General features: G+C 44.6%; 1 protein-coding gene across 6 annotated transcripts in view; it reads right to left on the reverse strand.

Annotated features, from left to right (window-relative positions):
* Positions 1 to 19272, reverse strand: part of LIMK1 (LIM domain kinase 1) — a 52362-nt gene that overhangs the window by 9646 nt on the left and 23444 nt on the right. For 3 of the 6 annotated variants that reach the window (XM_027612913.1, XM_027612909.1, XM_027612908.1), the window contains exon 15: positions 19092 to 19249. In XM_027612913.1, the coding sequence (XP_027468714.1) occupies positions 19092 to 19249 (158 nt within the window). Of the gene's footprint in view, positions 1 to 17574; positions 18986 to 19091; positions 19250 to 19272 lie in introns of those variants that run through there. The other 3 variants (XM_027612910.2, XM_027612911.2, XM_027612907.2) reach the window with 3 other exon arrangements.

Genomic DNA, 19272 nt, shown 5'->3' on the forward strand with positions numbered 1-19272 from the left:
TCTGAAAGAGTTGTTAACGATGCGTGAGGAAGAAGAACCTTGTGTTTAGCGTATTGTAAGAAGGAATGAGGGACAAGGAGGGCAAGTGACCCAGGCAAGACCTTGGTGAAGGTCTTGGCTCAAAAAAGCAATGGTAAAAACTGGCAAAGTTATCAAAAACAAACATTTCAGTACCCTGGAAGTTAACCAAAGGCAGACAGCAAATTGAAAGGCATTTATTCAACAAAAATTCGACAGCCTCATTAATAATGGTGGCGTCTCTGACATTTTATCTCCAGGTGGCTCCCGTTACCCACCCCCCACCCCCAAAGGCCAGGACATGGTGGCCATTGAAAACTGGCAGCCTTCCGGCCGCTGGAGGGGCTGACCTGATTTGGAGCTCTGCAAAAAAACCCATGGTGAGAGGCAGTGTTTGAAAATAATATCAATTAGTGGCAAACAAATGGAGGAAGGCCAATGTCATGGCCGCCTAAGGCTTCATTGCCGTTTGGGGCAAGCAAGTGACTCGCTGCAATTTTGAGGAGATCTGGGGCACAAGATAGCCATGGAGGAACTTGGGAAGCTCCAGCGTATAATCAAGAGTTGGACGCTCAACTGACTGAGCCACCCAGGCACCCCAAGACAGATCTCATTTAATCCTTCCCACAGAGGAGTTTCTAGCTCCCATTTGGGAAAAATGAGGCTCAGAGAGGTAAAGTAACTTGCTCTAGGTCACACAGGTAATACATGGCGGAGCTGATACACCAACTCTGGTGTGCATGACATGCAGAGAAACAGGAGAGTAGCCCAAACACAGGAGAAAAGCAGTAACTAGAAACTGTCAGAGGGGGCCCAGACGCTGGACTTAGTAGACAAGGACTTTCAATCAGCTATTACAAATATGTTCAAAGAACTAAAGGAACACGTGTTTATAAAGAATTAAGGGAAATACTCATCAAGTAGAGAATATCAGAAAAGAGATACTGATTTTGGTTTTTCAGAACTGTGAGAGAAAAAAATTTCTGTTGTTTTCAGCCACCCCAGTGTGTGGTCGCTTGTTACGTTGTCAAATAATAGTCCATTTGTATGGGTATACCACCTGTTTATCTCTTCACCGGTTGACGGCATAGCTGGGTTATTTCCACTTTTTGGCTATTATGAATAATCGTGCCATGAACATTTGCATACAAGATTTTGTGTAGAGGGGCCCCTGGGTGACTCACTCGGTTAAGCATCTGCCTTTGGCTCAGGTCGGGATCTCGGGGTCTCGGGATCGAACCCCTCATCAGGCTCCCTGCTCATCGGGGAGCCTGCTTCTCCCCCTCCCTCTGCCCCCTCATGTGCACTCTCTCTAGTTCACTCTCTCTCTCAAATAAAGTCTTAAAAAAAAAAAAGATTTTGTGTAGACATGTTTTCAGTTCATTCTGAGGAGCTGCCAGATTCTTTCCAAGGTAGCTGCATCATTTAGCATTCCAGCCATCAGTATATGAAGCGTTTGTCTTTACAACCTCACCAGTGCTTTTTATTGCCTGTCTTTTGAATTATAACCATTCTAGTGTGGGGATGAAGTGGTATTTCATTGCAATTTTTTTTTATTTAAGAAGCTTATTTTTTTCTTTAGTAATCATTACACCCAACGTGGGGCTCAAACTCACAACCCCAAGAGCAAGAGTCACATGCTCTTCTGACCGAGCCAACCAGGTGCCCCATGTGGTTTTTTTTTTTTTTTTAATTCAATATCTACCTTTAACGATAAATGCCCAAAGATCTATTATTACATGTAATATTTGACTAGGTTAACACAGCAACAACAAAGTAATAAAAGGTATGCTATATTTCTCTTTATCCTGCTGCCTACTGCCACCATCTTGGCTTAAGTCACCACTGCGTTTCTCATGGATTATCGTAAAAGTCTCCTACTTGATTTCCCTGCCTGAAGTTTCACTCTTGGCCAGTTCCCAACACATTCTCCACTTAGTAGTCAGAGCGGTTTTAGTAACTGGCACATTTGCTTATGTCATCGCCCTGCTCAAAACCCTTCAGTTCAAGGGCTCCTCATTGCTCTCGGCACGCTCAGTTCCTTACTCGCCAAGTGTTTTAGGATGCAGACTTCTCTGTTGTCTCCTCTCTTCTGCCAGACAAAATGACCCCTGCTTCAGAGGATGAGTCCTGTTCTTTTGTATTTAGGTCTTTGCCACTCTCTATAGGACCACCTCCCCCTTTTATTTCATCTACACTCCTTTTAGGTTTCTTTTAGGTATTTCCACTGCTGAATCTGGGTTAGGGGTTCCTCCTTTATGTGCTGTGGTCCTCTGGGCTCATTCCACCAGAGCTGTTGACTATTTACCCCTGTGTCTTTTTTTTAAAGATTTTATTTAGTTATTTTGAGAGAGAGAGAGAGAGAGTGTGAGCAGGGGGAGTGGCGGAGGGAGAAGGAGAGGGAGAGAGAATTTGAAGCAGACTTGGCGCTGAGCGCGGAGCCCCATATGCGAGGCTTAATCCCAGGACCTGGAGATCATGACCTGAGCCGAAACCAAGAGTTAGATGCTTAACCGACTGAGCCACCCAAGTGCCCTGCCCCCCCATCTGTCCTTTTCAGTGGGAGATGGAAATCCACTTTAAAGAGAGGGACTGCTTTTAGTTCACTGTCTTGTTCTTGAACGGCATTTTAAATCTTCCTAAAATGATAACACTCACAACAGCTTTACGGATGACTTCTGCTAAACATTTGAGGAATTACACAAAAGTGTAATACATACGCTTTCAGAAAATAGAGAAAAAGGAAAAGGAACAGTATGCATGGATTCTATGAGGTTAGTATAACTCAATGCAAAACAAAGCCAGGACCACAGGAGAAAGGCAGAGGACCATCTTCTTCCAAATTATGGGTGTAGGTATCATAAAAAACATCTCCACCAACAGAATCCAACTGCATGCATAAAAATGAATATGTTAGGGGCTCCTGGGTGGCTCAGTGGGTTAAGTGTCTGCCTTCGGCTCAGGTCATGATCTCAGGGTCCTGGGATCGAGCCCTGCTTCAGGCTCCCTGCTCAGCGGGAGGCCTGCTTCTCCATCTCCCTCTGCCTCTCCCCCTGCTTGTGCTCTCTTGCTCTCTGTCAAATAAATAGATAAATAAATAAATAAAATCTTTAAAAAATATTTTAAAAAGTGAATCCGTTAGAGCAAAACTGGGCTTGTTCCAAGAATGCAGGGTTTGTTTTGTTTTTTTTTAGAGAACGCAAGGTTTTAACATTGAAAAAATATCAATCTAATTCATCACATCATCAGTTTTTTAATTTTTTAAACGAATTGTCAACTTTCTCTTTCCTAATTTTTTTTAAAGATTTTATTTATTTATTTATTTGAGAGAGAGAGACAGATAGTGACAAAGAGCACGAGCAGGGAGGAGAGGGAGAAGCAGGCTTCCTGCGGAGCAGGGAGCCCGATGCGGGGCTCGATCCCAGGACCCCGGGACCACCCGAGCCGAAGGCAGATGCCCATCCAACTGAGCCACCCAGGCGCCCCTCACATCATCAGTTTAAAGAAGAAACACCAGGGACCCCTGGCTGGCTCAGTGGGTAGAGCAAGTGACTCTTGATCTCTGGCTTGTGAGTTCGAGCCCCACGTTGGGTGTGGAGATTGTTTAAAAATAAAATTAAAAAATAAACCTTTAAAAAAGAAACAGCATACCTGAGCACCTCAATAGATGAAACAAGAAATGTTCCATACTTTTCAAGATCTATCCATGCTATGAGCTCCTAGCAAATAATAAATAGAAGGAAACTGCTTTAACCTGATAGAGTATCTACTGAAAAACTTTAATAAATATAATTTTCTTTTTTTTTAAAGATTTTACTTATTTATTAGAGAGAATGAGAGAGAGAGTACATGAGGGGGGGAAGGTCAGAGGGAGAAGCAGACCCCCGGCCGAGCAGGGAGCCCGATGCGGGACTCGATCCTGGGACTCCAGGATCATGACCTGAGCCGAAGGCAGTTGCTTAACCAACTGAGCCACCCAGGCGCCCCAATAAATATAATTTTCAAAAGAGAAATATTGAAAGCACCCCTTTAAAATTAGGAACAAGAAAAGCATGCTTGCCATTGCCACTTCAGTTGAACATTCTCTAGGCAGTACAGAAAAGCAAGAAAAATAAGCCAATGATATTTGAATTGGAATAGATTATGTTGGTTCAAAAAAAAACACAACAAACTACATATGTGATCATCTACATTGAGGGTTCCCCTATTTATGGAAGACTTACCAATATTTGAAAAAATTTGTTATTGGCATGTTTGAGCTTCTTAAAGTAGAATTTTAAAGCCTTTCATGAGTGGTTTGGGGCCAACGTTGGCAGGAAACGGAGCATATTTTATATATACATAATTGCTCTGCTGTGTTAACTCAGCAGCTAACAAGGTGGAATGCAGTCTAAAAGAAGGAAATTACATAAATTTAAAAACCAACCTAATTTGTATAAAACAACTGGCTCTGTGATCAAACTGATGAAAGGACAGTAATTGGATTTCATGCTTAAATGGTTATTTTTGTAGTCAAAATGATCATTGAAGTGATATGTGATTCCAACAATTGCAACATAGTTTTATTGGATTACAAAGGACTGAAAAAAAAAGTATTGTATGGATTTGCCAAAATTTTGTAATTTGGAGAAGAAATTGCCTTTAGATTTGTATTTCCAGAGTCTCTCCGATTTAGAATGCTATATTAGAGGCTGATTATGTTCACTGAAAACCATTACTTACATTTTTTTTTTAAGATTTCATTTATTTATTTGACAGAGAGAGACATAGCGAGAGAGGGAACACAAGCAGGGGGAGTGGGAGAGGGAGAAGCAGGCTTCCCACTGAGCACAGACCCTGATGTGGGGCTCGATCCCAGGACCCTGGGATCATGACCTGAGCCGAAGGTAGACGCCTAACAACTGAGCCACCCAGGCGCCCCACCATTACTTACATTTTGCAGCACTCTAAGCTCCAACAGAGGAACAGTTGTGCCCATCTTTTAGCATTTTAGATTTGCCTAACTTACAAAATTGCCATGTGTCAAAAATCACACTTCCGTAATTGCTAAAGCATGATATGTCAGATTATTTGAATGCAGTTGCGCTTTGAAGTGATTGTGGCCACAAAGCCTTCGTTTTAAAAGGAGGCTTGTGCATTCTTTGACTTCTAAATCAATTCCAGCATAAATCCCAGGTCCTTAATGCTTTTAATAATACGGTGCCACAGCCGGGAAAGACCAGTTGACTTAAAGTAACCACTAAATGCCCTGCCGTGGTTTTTATTTATGGGAAATCCTTATTTCTGATTACCAAAGGCCAGGTGCCATCTGGAAAACAACACAGTACGTGAATTTTGTTTCATAGTTCAGTGCATGTAATTAACCACTAAATAGCATTTCTGATACTGGCAATTGTGTGCTCAGTACCCTGCTGAAAGGCTATTAACTTTTGCCTTTATATTATAATGTGCTTCATGTAAGCGACCAACTTGTCGGGTTTCCTATGAAAGAGGAAGTTAATATGTCTGTGAACCATAGAAATAGTATACTAAACTGTTTGAAAATTAGTGAGTTTTTTTTCCATTTAAAAGATTGTCTACAGGGGCACCTGGGTGGCTCAGTCTGACTTTGGCTCAGGTCATGATCTCAGGATCCTGGGATCAAGCCCCACGTTGGGCTCCGCACTCAGTGGGAGTCTGCTTCTCCTTCTCCCTCTGCCCCTCCCCCCACTTGTGCTCGCTCTCTCTCAAATAAATAAAAAAAATTTAAAAAAGATTTTTTATTTATTATTTGGCAGTGAGAGAGGGAACACAAGCAGGGGGAGTGGGAGAGGGAGAAGCAGGCTTCCCGCTGAGCAGGGAGCCCGATGCCGGGCTCCATCCCAGGACCCTGAGATCATGACCCGAGCCAAAGGCAGACACTTAACTCACTGAGCCACCCAGGCGTCCGATCAGTTCAGTTCTTTTATCTGCCTTGACTCTGCCCTTGCGTGCATGGTGTAGGGATCCGTCAGAGATTTGGGCAAACTTATACCAGAATCTGGGACTTCCCTGGATCTCTTTTTTTCACGATGCTCCTTTACTTTCCACCAGCTGTGTTTGTCCCAAATATTGTCTTCAGGTTCTTCAAGCCAGAAAGATTAATTTTAGATTGGATAGAGCACTTACTATATGACACTGTCTTGACCTCAGACTAAAAGCTGTAAATATGGGAGACACATTGTACCAGTCTTCTCTTAAATTTTTTAACTCCTCTTCAGAACCTGCTTTTATTCACCCTTCAGTGCCTTTGTGCTATTTACAAATATTGGTCTAGAGTTTTCAGTTGTTACCTGTGGGAATGTCAGGTTTGTTAAGTGCTTTCTTGGCTATCCTGGAAGTGAACCAAATTTTCCAGCTTCGATGAAAAACATTAATCCATTGATTTAAAAACCTTCATGAAGCCCAAACTGGATAAATACACAGAAAATTACACCTAAGCAAACCAGAGTTAAGCTGCTGAAAACCAAAGGTAAAGAGAAAATCTGAAAAACAGACAAAGGAAAAAGAACATGCAAGAGAACAATAAGAATAATGGCTAACACCTAATTAGAAATAGTGGAAGCCAGAAGACAATAGGAAGACGTGTGTAAAGGCTGAAAATACAACCTGTCAGCCTAGAATTCTATGCCCAGTGAAATAGTTTTCAAAAATGAAGGTAAGGGGCACCTGGGTGACTCAGTCGGTTAAGTGTCTGACTCTTGATTTTGGCTCAGGTCATAATCTCAGGGTCGTGAGATCAGCCCCGAGTTGGGCTCCACACTGGGTGTTGAACCTGCTTAAAATTCTCGCTCCCTTTCCCTCACCCTTCGCTCATGTGCATGCTTTCTCTCTCTAAAAAAAGAAAAAAATGAGGTAAAATAAAGACTTTTACAGTGAAAGTAGAGGAAATTTGTCTCTAGCAGATATGCATTATGAAATTGTAATATGCTGTTTATCAGAGGGGAAATGATACCAGATGGAAACTCAGATCCTTTTTTAATTTCATTTTATTTTATTTTATTTTATTTTATTTATTTTATTTTATTTTATTTTTTTATTTATTTTTATTTTTTTTTATTTTATTTTATTTTATTTATTTTTATTTTATTTATTTATTTTATTTATTTTATTTTATTTTATTTTATTTATTTATTTTATTTATTTTATTTTATTTTATTTTATTATTTTATTTTATTATTTTATTTTATTATTTTATTTTATTTTATTTTATTTTATTTTTATTTTTATTTTATTTATTTGACAGAGAAAGAGACAGTGAGAGAGGGAACACAAGCAGGGGGAGTGGGAGAGGGAGAAGCAGGCTTCCCGCTGAGCAGGGAGCCTGATGTGGGGCTCGATCCCAGGACCCTGGGATCATGACCCGAGCTGAAGGCAGACACTTAATGACTGAGCCACCCAGGTGCCCCTGAGCATCTGACTCTTGATTTTGACTCAGGTCATGATCTCGGGGTCGTGGGATCGAGCCCTGCATCGGCTCCATGCTGAGCGTGGAGCCTGCTTGGGATTCTCTCTCTCCCTCTGCCCCTCCCCCTGCTCATGTGCAGGTGTTCTCTCTCTCTTTAAAAGTAAAAAAGTATTTAAAAGACAACAACATACAGAGAGGGAGAACTAAAAAGCCAAAGAAGGAGATAAAATGCAGTTGTAAAAAAAAAGCCAAAGAAATTAATTAATCCAAAAAAGGCAGAAAAAGAATACAGGAATGAAGATCAGATGGACAAATAGAAAATAAAAGCAATAACTATCACATTAATAAAGATATCAAATGTAAGTGGATAAAATGTTACTAAAGGCAGAGTTTGAAAAGTTGGGTAACAAAAGAAGAGCAGATCATATGCTGTTTGCAAGAGATGCAGTTTAAATGTAAAGACACAGGTTGAAAGTAAAAGCACACAGAAAGATACACCATGTAACCACCAATCCCAAGAAAGGTGGAAATGGCTACATTAATATTAGAGATAAAGGACATTTCATGATGATAAAAAGGTCGATTCATTAAGAAGACACAGCTATCCTAAATCTGTAGGCACCCACTAACAGAGCTTCAAAATATAAGAAGCAGGGAAAGGGTAACTTTTCAATAAATGGATTAAGGACTCGAACCCAGAATATCTAAAGAACTCTTACAACTCAATAATACGAAGAACAAAACCAACAGGAAATGGCAAACTTTTGAACAGGTACTTGGCCAAATGAAATATATAGGTGGCAAATAAGCAAAGAAGATGATGCTTAAAATAATTGGTCACTGGAAGCAATGCATATTAAATTCACAGTGAGGGGCGCCTGGGTGGCTCAGTTGCTGGGCGTCTGCCTTCAGCTCAGGTCAAGATCTCAGGGTCCTGGGATCAAGCCCCGCATTGGGCTCCCTGCTCCGCAGGAAGCCTGCTTCTCCCTCTCCCGCTCCCCCTGTTTGTGTTCCCTCTCTCACTGTCTCTCTCTGTCAAAAAAGAAAATAAAATCTTTAAAAAATAAATAAATTCACAATGAGATGCCAATGGCTAAAATTAGAAAGACGGATGATACCTACTGCCATTGACGATGTAGAGAAACAAGAACTCTGACATTGCTGGTGGAAGTAAACAAGGCTACAGCCATTTTGGCAGTTTCTTATAAAGTGAAGCATACACTTAACCACAGGACCCAGCAATTCAACTCCTGGGTATTTATTCAATAGAAATGAAAACATATGTCCTTACAATGATTCGTGTATGAATGTGTAATAGCCAAAGCCCAGGAACAACCACCATGTCCACTAACAGAAGAATGCCGAAACAAATAGTAGTATATTCAATCAATGGGATACAAATAAGCAATGCAAAGAATAAAATACAACTGGACTCAACAGCATGGGTACACCTGGAAAGAATTAGGTTGAACAAAAGAGGCCAGACATAAAAGAGTACATGCTGTATGCTTTCATTTATTTGAAGTTCAAGAACTGGCAAATGTGTTCTAGGGTGAGAAAAATCATAAGTGGTTGCCTCTGGGGTGGTAATGGTGGGGCTTGATAGGAAAAGCCCCAAGGGAAATTTCTGGAGCTATGGAAATGTTCTCTATCTTGATTGACATGGTGGCTACAGGGGTGTATACATTTATTATACATGTCTTCTTCAAATTGGGCACTTAAGATTTGTGCATGTCACTGTGTGTAAATTTTACCTAAGAATTATCTTGGCAGTTTGTTCTCCATATTTTACATTTTAGGCTTATTAGGTCTTTTTTTCCCCAGTGCTAATTAATGGAATTTTAAGGAGTAGGCTTGAAGATACTGCTAATCAAGAAAATCTGGGGGCACCTGGGTGGCTCAGTTGGTTAAGCGTCCAACTCTTGATTTCAGCTCAGGTCATGATATCGGGGTCCTGGGATCGAGCCCTGCCTTGGGCTCCATGGTCAGCAGGGAGTCTGCTTGAGGATTTCTCTCCCTCTCCCTCTGCCCCTCCCCGTGCTCCCTTTCTCTCTCAAATAAATAAATAAATCTTAGAACAAAATCTTAGGTATAAGACATGTGCTGTTGTCCTTCAGCTGCACAAATGCAGACACGGAGTGTTAAAAAGTGGTTTCTGATAAAGTAGTAGATTGAGAGCATTCACAAAAGTATCATTTCTGCACTCCTGCCTGACATGAGAGTCCGCAAATGTATAATCCTCTTCTAGAAGTGCAGTTTGTTCGAATGAGTCTTTTAAGACATGCAGACCTCAGGGTGTTTTGCTATATTCTGTGAACTCTAACCAGTAATCCCCAAAAGTCGGCATTCTAGTTATTTAATAACTTGTTGCCCTTGTAATGATGGTTAATTTGATGTGTGTACTTTTGATGTATATAAAAATACAAAAGGTTCTTTTTGTTAAGTCAGGACAGGATCATAGACACTTTTTTTCCTTTCCCCACCTGCAAAAAATTAATAAAACTCCAAATCTATTGGATTTCTTTTTTTATTTTTTTATTTTTTTTTATTTTTTTATTTTTTTAAGATTTTATTTATTTATTTGAGAGAGAGAGAGAACGAGAGATAGAAAGCACGAGAGGGAAGAGGGTCAGAGGGAGAAGCAGACTCCCTGCTGAGCAGGAAGCCCGATGTGGGACTCGATCCCGGGACTCCAGGATCATGACCTGAGCCAAAGGCAGTCGCCTAACCAACTGAGCCACCCAGGCGCCCAGATTTCTTTTTTTTTTAAAGATTTTATTTATTTATTTGAGAGAGAGAGAATGAGAGATAGAGAGCACAAGAGGGAAGAGGGTCAGAGGGAGAAGCAGACTCCCTGCTGAGCAGGGAGCCCGATGTGGGACTCGATCCATGGACTCCAGGACCATGACCTGAGCCGAAGGCAGTCACTTAACCAACTGAGCCACCCAGGTGCCCAATCTATTGGATTTCTTATTCGAACAGAGGGTTGTGAAGTCTTAGTCTTATTGAAATTTACAGTGCTAAGAAGTGGAAGTAGAAAGGGGCTGATGGACTTGTTTGATGGAGTGGTCGAGAGGTTAGCGTAGACAGACAGTGAACGTTGAATCATGTAATTACTGAATGAATAATTCAGCCCTTCATCCTGAAGGTAGGATGGCAGCTGGGAGTCCTAGATCTTGCTCAAGTTCAATTACACATTATTTTATTCATTAATTTATCCAGCAAATATTTCAACTCCACTCCGGTACCAAGTACTGTAGCAATCAGGGACCAGTCAGGATAAGGGAAACCAAAACTTATAATTTACCAGGGCTAAGAGCTCTAAGTGGTGTTCAGAACCCTAAGGAAAGGAAGCCCTCGACCGGGGCCCAGACTACAGAGGAGGGGGTGTGTCCTGCAGCTGGTGCTGGACTACTAAAGAGAGAGCTGTGGGCAGCTTGGGCTGTGCATCCTGCAAGCGGCTGGGGGCAGAAGCCAAGTGGTTGCTGCTATTGGAGAAATACAGACAACCCCTGGAAAACTGGAAGGAAGTCCCTTCTCCTCTTTGTCCATTTTGCAAGGTCCCTTTAGTGCCTCCCATTGTCAGAAGTTAGAAGGAAACTAGCAGGAAAGAGAAATGGACCTTTAAAGTGGGATTGTGAAATTGATTTGATTAGATTTTCGACCTTGAACACAGAGCATCTTGCCAATTTAAATGGGATTCTGGTATCTGCTGGCATAAAGAGACCATAAAGAGCCCGGATAATCTACCCAATGGTTTAGATAACCTAGTTCGATAACCCAATGTAGTGTGGAAACAAATGGCTAAGGAAAACCGTTCGGAAAGAAAAGGATTAGCTTGGGGCTTTAAATTCTCAGCTCAAGTCATGGTCAAAGAACCAGACAGGTTTTTTGGTGGCTCTATCAGTTGTCTATTGCTGTGTATCAAATGACTCTAGAATTTTGTGGCCGAACATAGTAATTAAACGTTTCTGTCTCACAGTTTCTTCCGGCCTAGAATTCAGAAGTGGCTTATCCGGACAGTTCTGGCTCTGGGTCTCTCCTAAGGTTGCAGTCACAAGACTGGCTGGGTTCACAATCTGTTGCGGGCCTCACTAGGCTGGAGGATCCATTCAAAGGTACTACGTCATACGGCTGGAAAGTGGGTGTGATGTTGATTTTTCCCCTTAGTTCTAGTTTTCGCTTCATGTATTTCAAAGCAAGGTCTTTAGATGCATACACATTTTATTTGAAGCGTGGGGGGACAGAGGGAGAGAGAGAAGCCCGAAGCAGACTCTGTGCTCAGCACGGAGCTTGATGTGGAGGCGCAGAACTCGATGCCTGTCTTGGGGTGCGCAGCTGGTTGTGGGGCTTGATCTCACGACCCTGAGATCACAACTTGAGCCAAAACCAAGAGTCGGTCACTTAACCTACTGTGCCAACCCAGGCGCCCATAGGTGCACACACATTTTAGATAGTTATGCCCTCTTGGTTAGTTGGCTCTTTTATTATTAAATTGCTCTTTATCCTTAATCATTGTCACAGTTCTTTTTTTTTTCATTTTCACAGTTCTTTAGACTACTTTGATATCAATCGAAGTGAATCAAATCTAAACATAGCCAAGCCGGCTTAAAAAAATTAGTTTGTGTGGTATGTCTTTTTCCATCCTTTTACTTTTAACGTACTCTATCATTAAATTTCAAGTTTGTTTCTTATAAACAGCATATAAGGGGCGCCTGGGTGGCTCAGTCGTTAAGCCTCTGCCTTCGGCTCAGGTCATGATCCCGGGGTCCTGGGATCGAGCCCCGCATCGGGCTCCCTGCTCCGCGGGAAGCCTGCTTCTCCCTCTCCCGCTCCCCCTGCTTGTGTTCCTTCTCTCGCTGTCTCCCTCTGTCAAATAAATAAATAAAATCTTTAAAAAATAAAAAAATAAACAGCATATAAATTTCTTTAAAAAATCCAATTTGACAGTCTCTTTTTTGGTAGGAACACTTTATATATTATAGAATTCTTTGTCACACTGTTTGCAAATATTTTCTATATGTTGCAAATATTTTCTTCTGGCTTCCATCTGCTCTGGTTAGATTTTTAAAAACTATTATTTAAAAACTTTAGAGTAAAATTGACTTCTTTTTTGCTTACAGCTCAATGCGTCGTTGTTGTTTAAAGTAAACTCTACCCCCAATGTGGGGCTCAAACTCACGATCCTGAGATTAAGAATCACATGCTCTACCGACTGAGCCAGCCAGGCTCCCCCAGCTCTATGTGTTTTTAACACATTTAGATTCATATAACCACCACCACAATAGGATACAAAACAGTTCAGTCATCCTCAAAAAACTTCCTCTTGCTGCCCCTTGTAGTCAGATCCTTGCTTCACCTTCATCCCTGGCCCCTATTGATTTCCATCCCTATTGTCTTTAGAAAGTTGTATAAAGGGAAGTCATACTGTATGTAATCTTTTGAGACTGGCTTCTTTCAGTCAGCACAGTTCTTTTGAGATTTATCCATGTTACTGCATGTACCAATTACAGTCTTCGTTTTCTTGTTAAAAGGAAGTTGGGTTGTTACCAGATTTTGGCAATTATGAATAGAGCTTTTAGAAACATCCATGTACTTACGGGGAGTGTGTGAACACAACTTTTAATTTCTCTAGGGTAAATACCTAGCAGTGGGATTGCAGCGTTGCATGGGAAGTATATGGTAAGTGTATGTTTAACTTTGTGGGAAGAGGGGTGCCTGGGTGGCTCAGTCGTTAAGCGTCTGCCTTCAGCTCAGGTCATGATCCCAGGGTCCTGGGATCGAGCCCCACATCGGGCTCCCCGCTCCGCGGGAAGCCTGCTTCTCCCTCTCCCACTCCCCCTGCTTGTGTTCCTGCTCTTGCTATCTCTCTGTCAAAGAAATAAATTAAAAAAAAAATCTTTGTGGGAATACAGAGTGACCATGTTATTTGGCATTCTTGCTACCAGTATGCGAGAGTTCCAGTTGCTTCACATAGTCACCGACGCTTGGTATTGTCAGTTCTAAAAATGCTAGCCATTCTAACAGGTGTGAGTTGCATCTCATTACAGCTTTAATTTGCATATCTCTGTGACTAGTGATTTGAAGCATCTTTTTTTTAAGTTTTACTTATTTTTTTGTTTTTATTTTTTAAAAGATTTATTTGACAGGGAGAGACAAAGCGAGAGAAGGAACACAAGCAGGGGGAGTGGGAGAGGGAGAAGCAGGCTTGCTGCCAAGCAGGGAACCCGATTCGAGGCTCTTCCCCAGGACCCTGGGATCATGACCTGAGCCGAAGGCAGACGCTTAACCGACTGAGACACCCAGGCACCCCCTTGACTGATTTTTAAAAAGATTTTTTATTTTTAAGTAATTGCTACACCAAATATGGGGTTCGAACTTACAACCCCCCGAGATCAAGAGTCACATTCTCCACCGACTGAGCCAACCAGGTGCCCTGTACACATTTACTTCTTGTTCACTTCCTGGTCTTCCTGCAATGACTAGGACTTCCAGAACAATGGTGACTAGGAGCGGTGAGGCTGGATGGACCTCCTTGCCTTTTTCCTGATCTCAGGAAGAAAGCACACATTCTTTCACCATTAAGTATAATGTTAGCTGTGGGTTTTTCTGTAGCCTTTAAATCAATTTAAGGACGTTACCTTGTATTTTTGATTTGCTGAGATTCTTTTTTTTTTTTTTTTTACACCAGGAATGGGGGCGTCTGGATGGTTCAGCGTCTGCCTTCAGCTCAGGTCATGATCCCAGGGTCCTGGGATCAAGCCCTGCATTGGGCTCCCTGCTCAGCGGGGAGCCTGCTTCTCCCTCTCCCTCCCGCTCGATCGTTCTCTGTCAAAAACATGAATAAAATCCTAAAGAAAAAGACCAAACCAGGAACGGATGTTGAATTTTTGCCAGATGCTTTCAGCGTCACTTGATATCTGATATTACGATTTTAAAAACTGCGATATAATTCACACACCTTAAAATTTACCATTTTAAGTGTATAATTCAGTGGTTTTTAGTATGTTTGCAGGGTTGTGCAACCATCACCACTATCGAATTCTGGAACATTTTCTTCATCCCCTAAATAAACGTCATATGCATTAGCAGTCACTCCCCATCCTCTCTTCCTCCATGAATCTACTTCCTGTCTCTGTGGATTTGCCTGGACCCTTCGTGTACACAGAATCAACATGTGAGCTCTTCTGTCTGGCTTCTTGGTCTTAGCCTAGTGTTTTCATCCTTGTTGTGCATTAGTACTTCATTCCTTCTTAAGGCAGAGTAATATTCCATTGTGTGGACATGCCAGATGTTTACGCATTCATCCACCGATGGACATTTGGGTTGTTTCCACTTTTGGGCTCCTAGGAACTCCTAGGAACATCCATGTGCGAGTTTCCGTGTGTACGTATGTTCTCATTTCTCCTGTTCATATACCTGAGAGAATTACAGAATCAAATGGTAACTCTGTGTTTAACATTTTAAGGAACTGCCAACACTGTAGCTGCATTATTTTATATTCACATCAGCATGGGTTCCAACTTCTCCACATCCTCTCCCACACTCATTTTCTTTCTTTCAAAAGATTATGGTCATCCTGGTGGGTGTGAGGTGGTGTCTCGCTGTGGTTTTTCCCTGGGTTGATTAAAATACTGGACTGCTAGTACATTCCCAGCATAAAGCCTGTGTGGTCATACTGTTTTTAGACAGCCCTAGATTCTATTTGCTAATACTTTGCCGAAGACTTTTGCTTTTCTATTCCTGAATGATATTGGTGTGAAATTGTTCTCTTCTTATCCTGTATCTGATTTTGGTGTCAGGGTAATTCTGAGCTCCTAAGACGAATTAAGGAGTGCTCCCTTCTCTTCTATTTTCTAGAAGAACTTGTGTAGAATTCCTCCTTTAAATTTGCCAGTGACACCTTCTGGGCCTGAAGTTTTCTTTTTCTGAACATTTTGAACTATAAATTCAGTTCATTTGATAAACGATCGGTTACATTTTCTATTTCTTCCTTGGTGAGTTTTGGTTGTTTGTGTCTTTTAAGCCATCTGCCCACCTCATCACCATTTAAAATTCCTGTGCATCAAAGGACACTGTCAAGACAGTGATGAAAATGTTCTAAAATTAAACTGTGGTATGGTCGCAGAACTCTGTGAAGATATCAGAAACTATTTTCTAAGTAGGTGACTTGCGTGTGAATTGTATCTCATTATAAGGGTTAAAAAATTGAATTATGACATCAGAACCGGTTTTGGGAAGTGAGGACCACAGCAGCTCTGGGTATTTTCTTCTTTGCTTGTGTGTCCATCAGCTAACGCCCCCCCGCCCCCCCGGCCCACTTCCCTTATCTGATGTAAATGTATTGATGAGGATGGTGAACTTCATTATTTACGTTACACAACACTCAAGGGGAATCCGAGTGGTGGATATGGTGACCCCAGCATGCTGCTGTCCCTCCCTTTTAGGAAGAGAACAATGGGTACACAAAGGTTCCTCACTCCTAGTTGGGGGGAAGCACAAAGTTGTTAAGAGTCATATGGAAATCGAGTACAGGAGAAAGATGTGTACAAGTGACGAGTAGCCAAAGAGGTGGACTGTGCTGGTTACTCTGTCTCAGGCCCACACCCACTCCATTCTCTGTGATGCTGTTGCTGGACCGCTGAAAACTACATTTCCAGGGCTTCCCTGGCAGCTGGGGGAGACCTGGAAGTGAAACAAGGGAAGGGACTTTCTCGTTCTTGTGCTCTCCCACACTAGTCAGCAGCGGCAGATTTTGGCTCCCGCAATGACCATTTTTGCACCCACCTTCTTAGAAGTTCCAGCATCAACTGCTTAGAATCCAACCTTTCCCCCCGCAACACACATCAAAGATCCAAGCACTGCAGGGGCGCCTGGGTGGCTCCGTCGGTTAAGCATGATTTCGGCTTGATTTCTGCTCAGGTCATGATCTCAGGGTCCTTGAGATCGAGCCCCGCGCTGAGCTCCCTGCTAGGTGTGGAGCCTGCTTAAGATTCTCTCTCCCTCTGCCCCTCCCCTGCTTGTGCGTGCTCTCTCAAAAAAAAAATCTTTTAAAAGATTATTTGAGAGAGAGAGCGCACGCCTGGGGGGGGGCAGAGGGAGGAGAAGGGGAGCCCAATGCAGGGCTCGATCCCAGGACCCTGAAATCACGATCTGAGCCAAAGGCAGACGCTTCACCAAGTGAGCCACCCAGGTGCCCCTCAAAAAAAAAAAAAAACTTAAAAAATTCAAGCACTGGTCTCACAGGGCTCCTCCCTCCAAGGTCCTAGCCAGCTTCCAAGATGAGCCCTAGTGATCCCTTCTGGTACAGGTATTCATGGCCTTGTGTAGTCCCCTCCCACACTGAGTCAGGGTTGGCCCGTGTGACCAGTGTGATATGGTGAAAGTAATGCTGGGTCTTCTGAGACTAGGCAGTGGAGCTTCGGCTTGGCTCTCTTGGGATGCTTGCTCTGGAGGATGTGCAGGGATGCTCAGCGAGCCCTGCGGAGAGGCCCTGACAGGCACCGAGGCCTCTGGTCAGCAGCCAGCATCAACCTGCAGCCATGGGAGGAAGCCACATACAAGGGTCCTTGGGAGTGGACCCTCTAGCTCCAGTCACGTCCTCAGAGGACTGCAGCCCAGACAGCATGTGACCACAACCTCAGGAGAGACCCCAGACCAAAACCACTCACCCAAGCTGCTCCCAAATTCTTGACAAAGTCATGAGCGATCAGTGTTCTTTCAAGCCACTGACTTTAAGGGGTGATTTGATATGCCAACCCCGAATGGCTAAAGTAACCCCCTCTTTTCCTAAATGCCCCTGCCAGGGGCGTGGTAGCTGCCTCCTGAAGTTCACCATCTCTGGGTTAGCCCAGTATCCGTTTTTTACCCTTCCACTGTCTTTCAGCCACTGCGTTAAACGATCCTCTGTATCAAACGCCCTCTATTCCAAAAAGCTAGTGTGGTTTGTTTTCCTGACTGGATCCCTTAAGCTTTAGAAAGAAGAGAACATTTACTATTACATGAAAGCAACACATTCCCTAGTATCTCCCCGCTCCCAAGCCCAGCTTCGGAGAAGTCCCCACTCGAGTGGCCGGGCGGCCCCCCCCACTCCCGCCCTGCGCCTGTCCCCACCTGCCCTCCACTCCTGTCTTCCCCTCGGGCTTCTAGTCACAAAGTGCCGCTCTCGTTCCTGGATCCTTGGGGGCCCCAGACACACATGGCAACGGGGAATCTGGGTGGGGAGTATGGAATTTATTTTATTGTTCTGAGTCTGGGTTTTGTTCTTCAGACATCACGACTCCTGGACGGAGGGGACGCGTCCCACCTCCCGGATTCCTAGTCCCATGGGCCTGTTTGGATTGTTTTCCAGGTTCAAAGTGCACTGAGAAGGCTTCACAGTTTTAATACTTCCTAGATGCTCAACTGAGGCAAAGTGACAAAATGGCCCCCCCACCCCCGCCCGCCAGAAAAATAAAACCCCAAGCCCCCCGACAGCAGCTGCTGCAGCCGTATGAAAAAATAATACAAATTCTTCTTAAAAAATAGATTACACAGAAAGAACCCAGAGGACAGAGGGCCATGGCGGGGGGCGGGGGGGAGCCTGGGGGAGAAGCCCGGGAGGGGTACTGAGATGAACTGCAGGAGTTGGGATGCTGGTGGACACCTGCCTCGTCGCTCTGCCCAGCGTCCCTCTGTGGCTCCGCCCGGCAGCTCTGACCCAGGGACCCGACTCCCCTCTCCCCTAGCGGACCCTCCCTTCACCCTGAGGCCTGGTACCTGCTTCTCACTAAAGTGGCTTCAAGAAAGAAATGAAGAGACCCAAAGCAAGAGAGGCCTGCGGCTGAGCGACCGGGGACTTCCATCCCACGGGGGCAGACCTCTCTGTGTTTGGGGGTTTGGGTAATTATCAATACCTGTGGCTACTGAGACACCCCGCCGGGGGGCTGATGCACCCCAGCAACGCGGCCTTCCCCCGACCCTGCGCCCTCCCCTACGTCCCCAGCCATCAGTGGGCCCGGGCCCAGGCTGTCTACCAGCCCGGCCTCAGAGGGGCTGCGCACGGGTGGGGTGTGCACAGGACGGCTGAGGGCGGCGGGGTGCAGGATGGGGCGGGACTCACGCGGGCCCTCCAGCTCATGCGTGGAGAAGCGAGAAGGGGCGGCCCCACCAAGACAGAGGTAAGGCAGGGCGAGGTGACGGTGTGTACGCAGCCAAGCCAGCTCTGGGGCCAGGGGCAGAGATGGGGCAGGGGCCACGGCCCTGGGTGGGAGGCGGCCAGTCGGGGCCTGGCACTGGGGGAGGAGTCTGGGCGCCTGCCGCCTGGCCGAGCGCTCCACAGCCGGCCACGACTTGCAGAGGAGTGCGGTGCCGGCGGTGGGGACGGGGGCGGCCGGGGCTCAGTCGGGGACCTCGGGGTGGGCAGGCAGTCCGCTCTCGCCGCGCCGGTACGTCTCCCAGAAGCCCCTCTCCAGCTGCTCTAGCTGCGGGCCCAGTGGCAGGTGGCCGGCCAAGTGCATGCGGAGGGTCTCCAGCCACTGCTCCAGCTTCACGAAGGAGGGCCTGGGGTGACGCGTGGGTAGGGTGGTGGGTTCTGCTCCGCGGAGCCGGCGGGGGGCGGGGGGCCCACCCCTAGGGCTGCTCCCGGCGGAGCCCCAACCGCACTTACCTCTTCTCAGGGTCCAGATCACAGCAGTGCACGGTGATGGGGAAAAAGCTCGGTGGACAGTTTGGGGGGCAGTAACGGTCCAGGAAGCCTCGCACATTGAGGCCAAAGTCCATGGTGCGGGGCAGGTAGTCGGGGTCCGCATTCACCCGCCCAATGATCTGTCCCGCACAAGACCCAGCAG

The sequence above is a fragment of the Zalophus californianus genome, chromosome 10 (assembly GCF_009762305.2).
Source record: "Zalophus californianus isolate mZalCal1 chromosome 10, mZalCal1.pri.v2, whole genome shotgun sequence".
Classification (NCBI taxonomy): Eukaryota; Metazoa; Chordata; class Mammalia; order Carnivora; family Otariidae; genus Zalophus; species Zalophus californianus.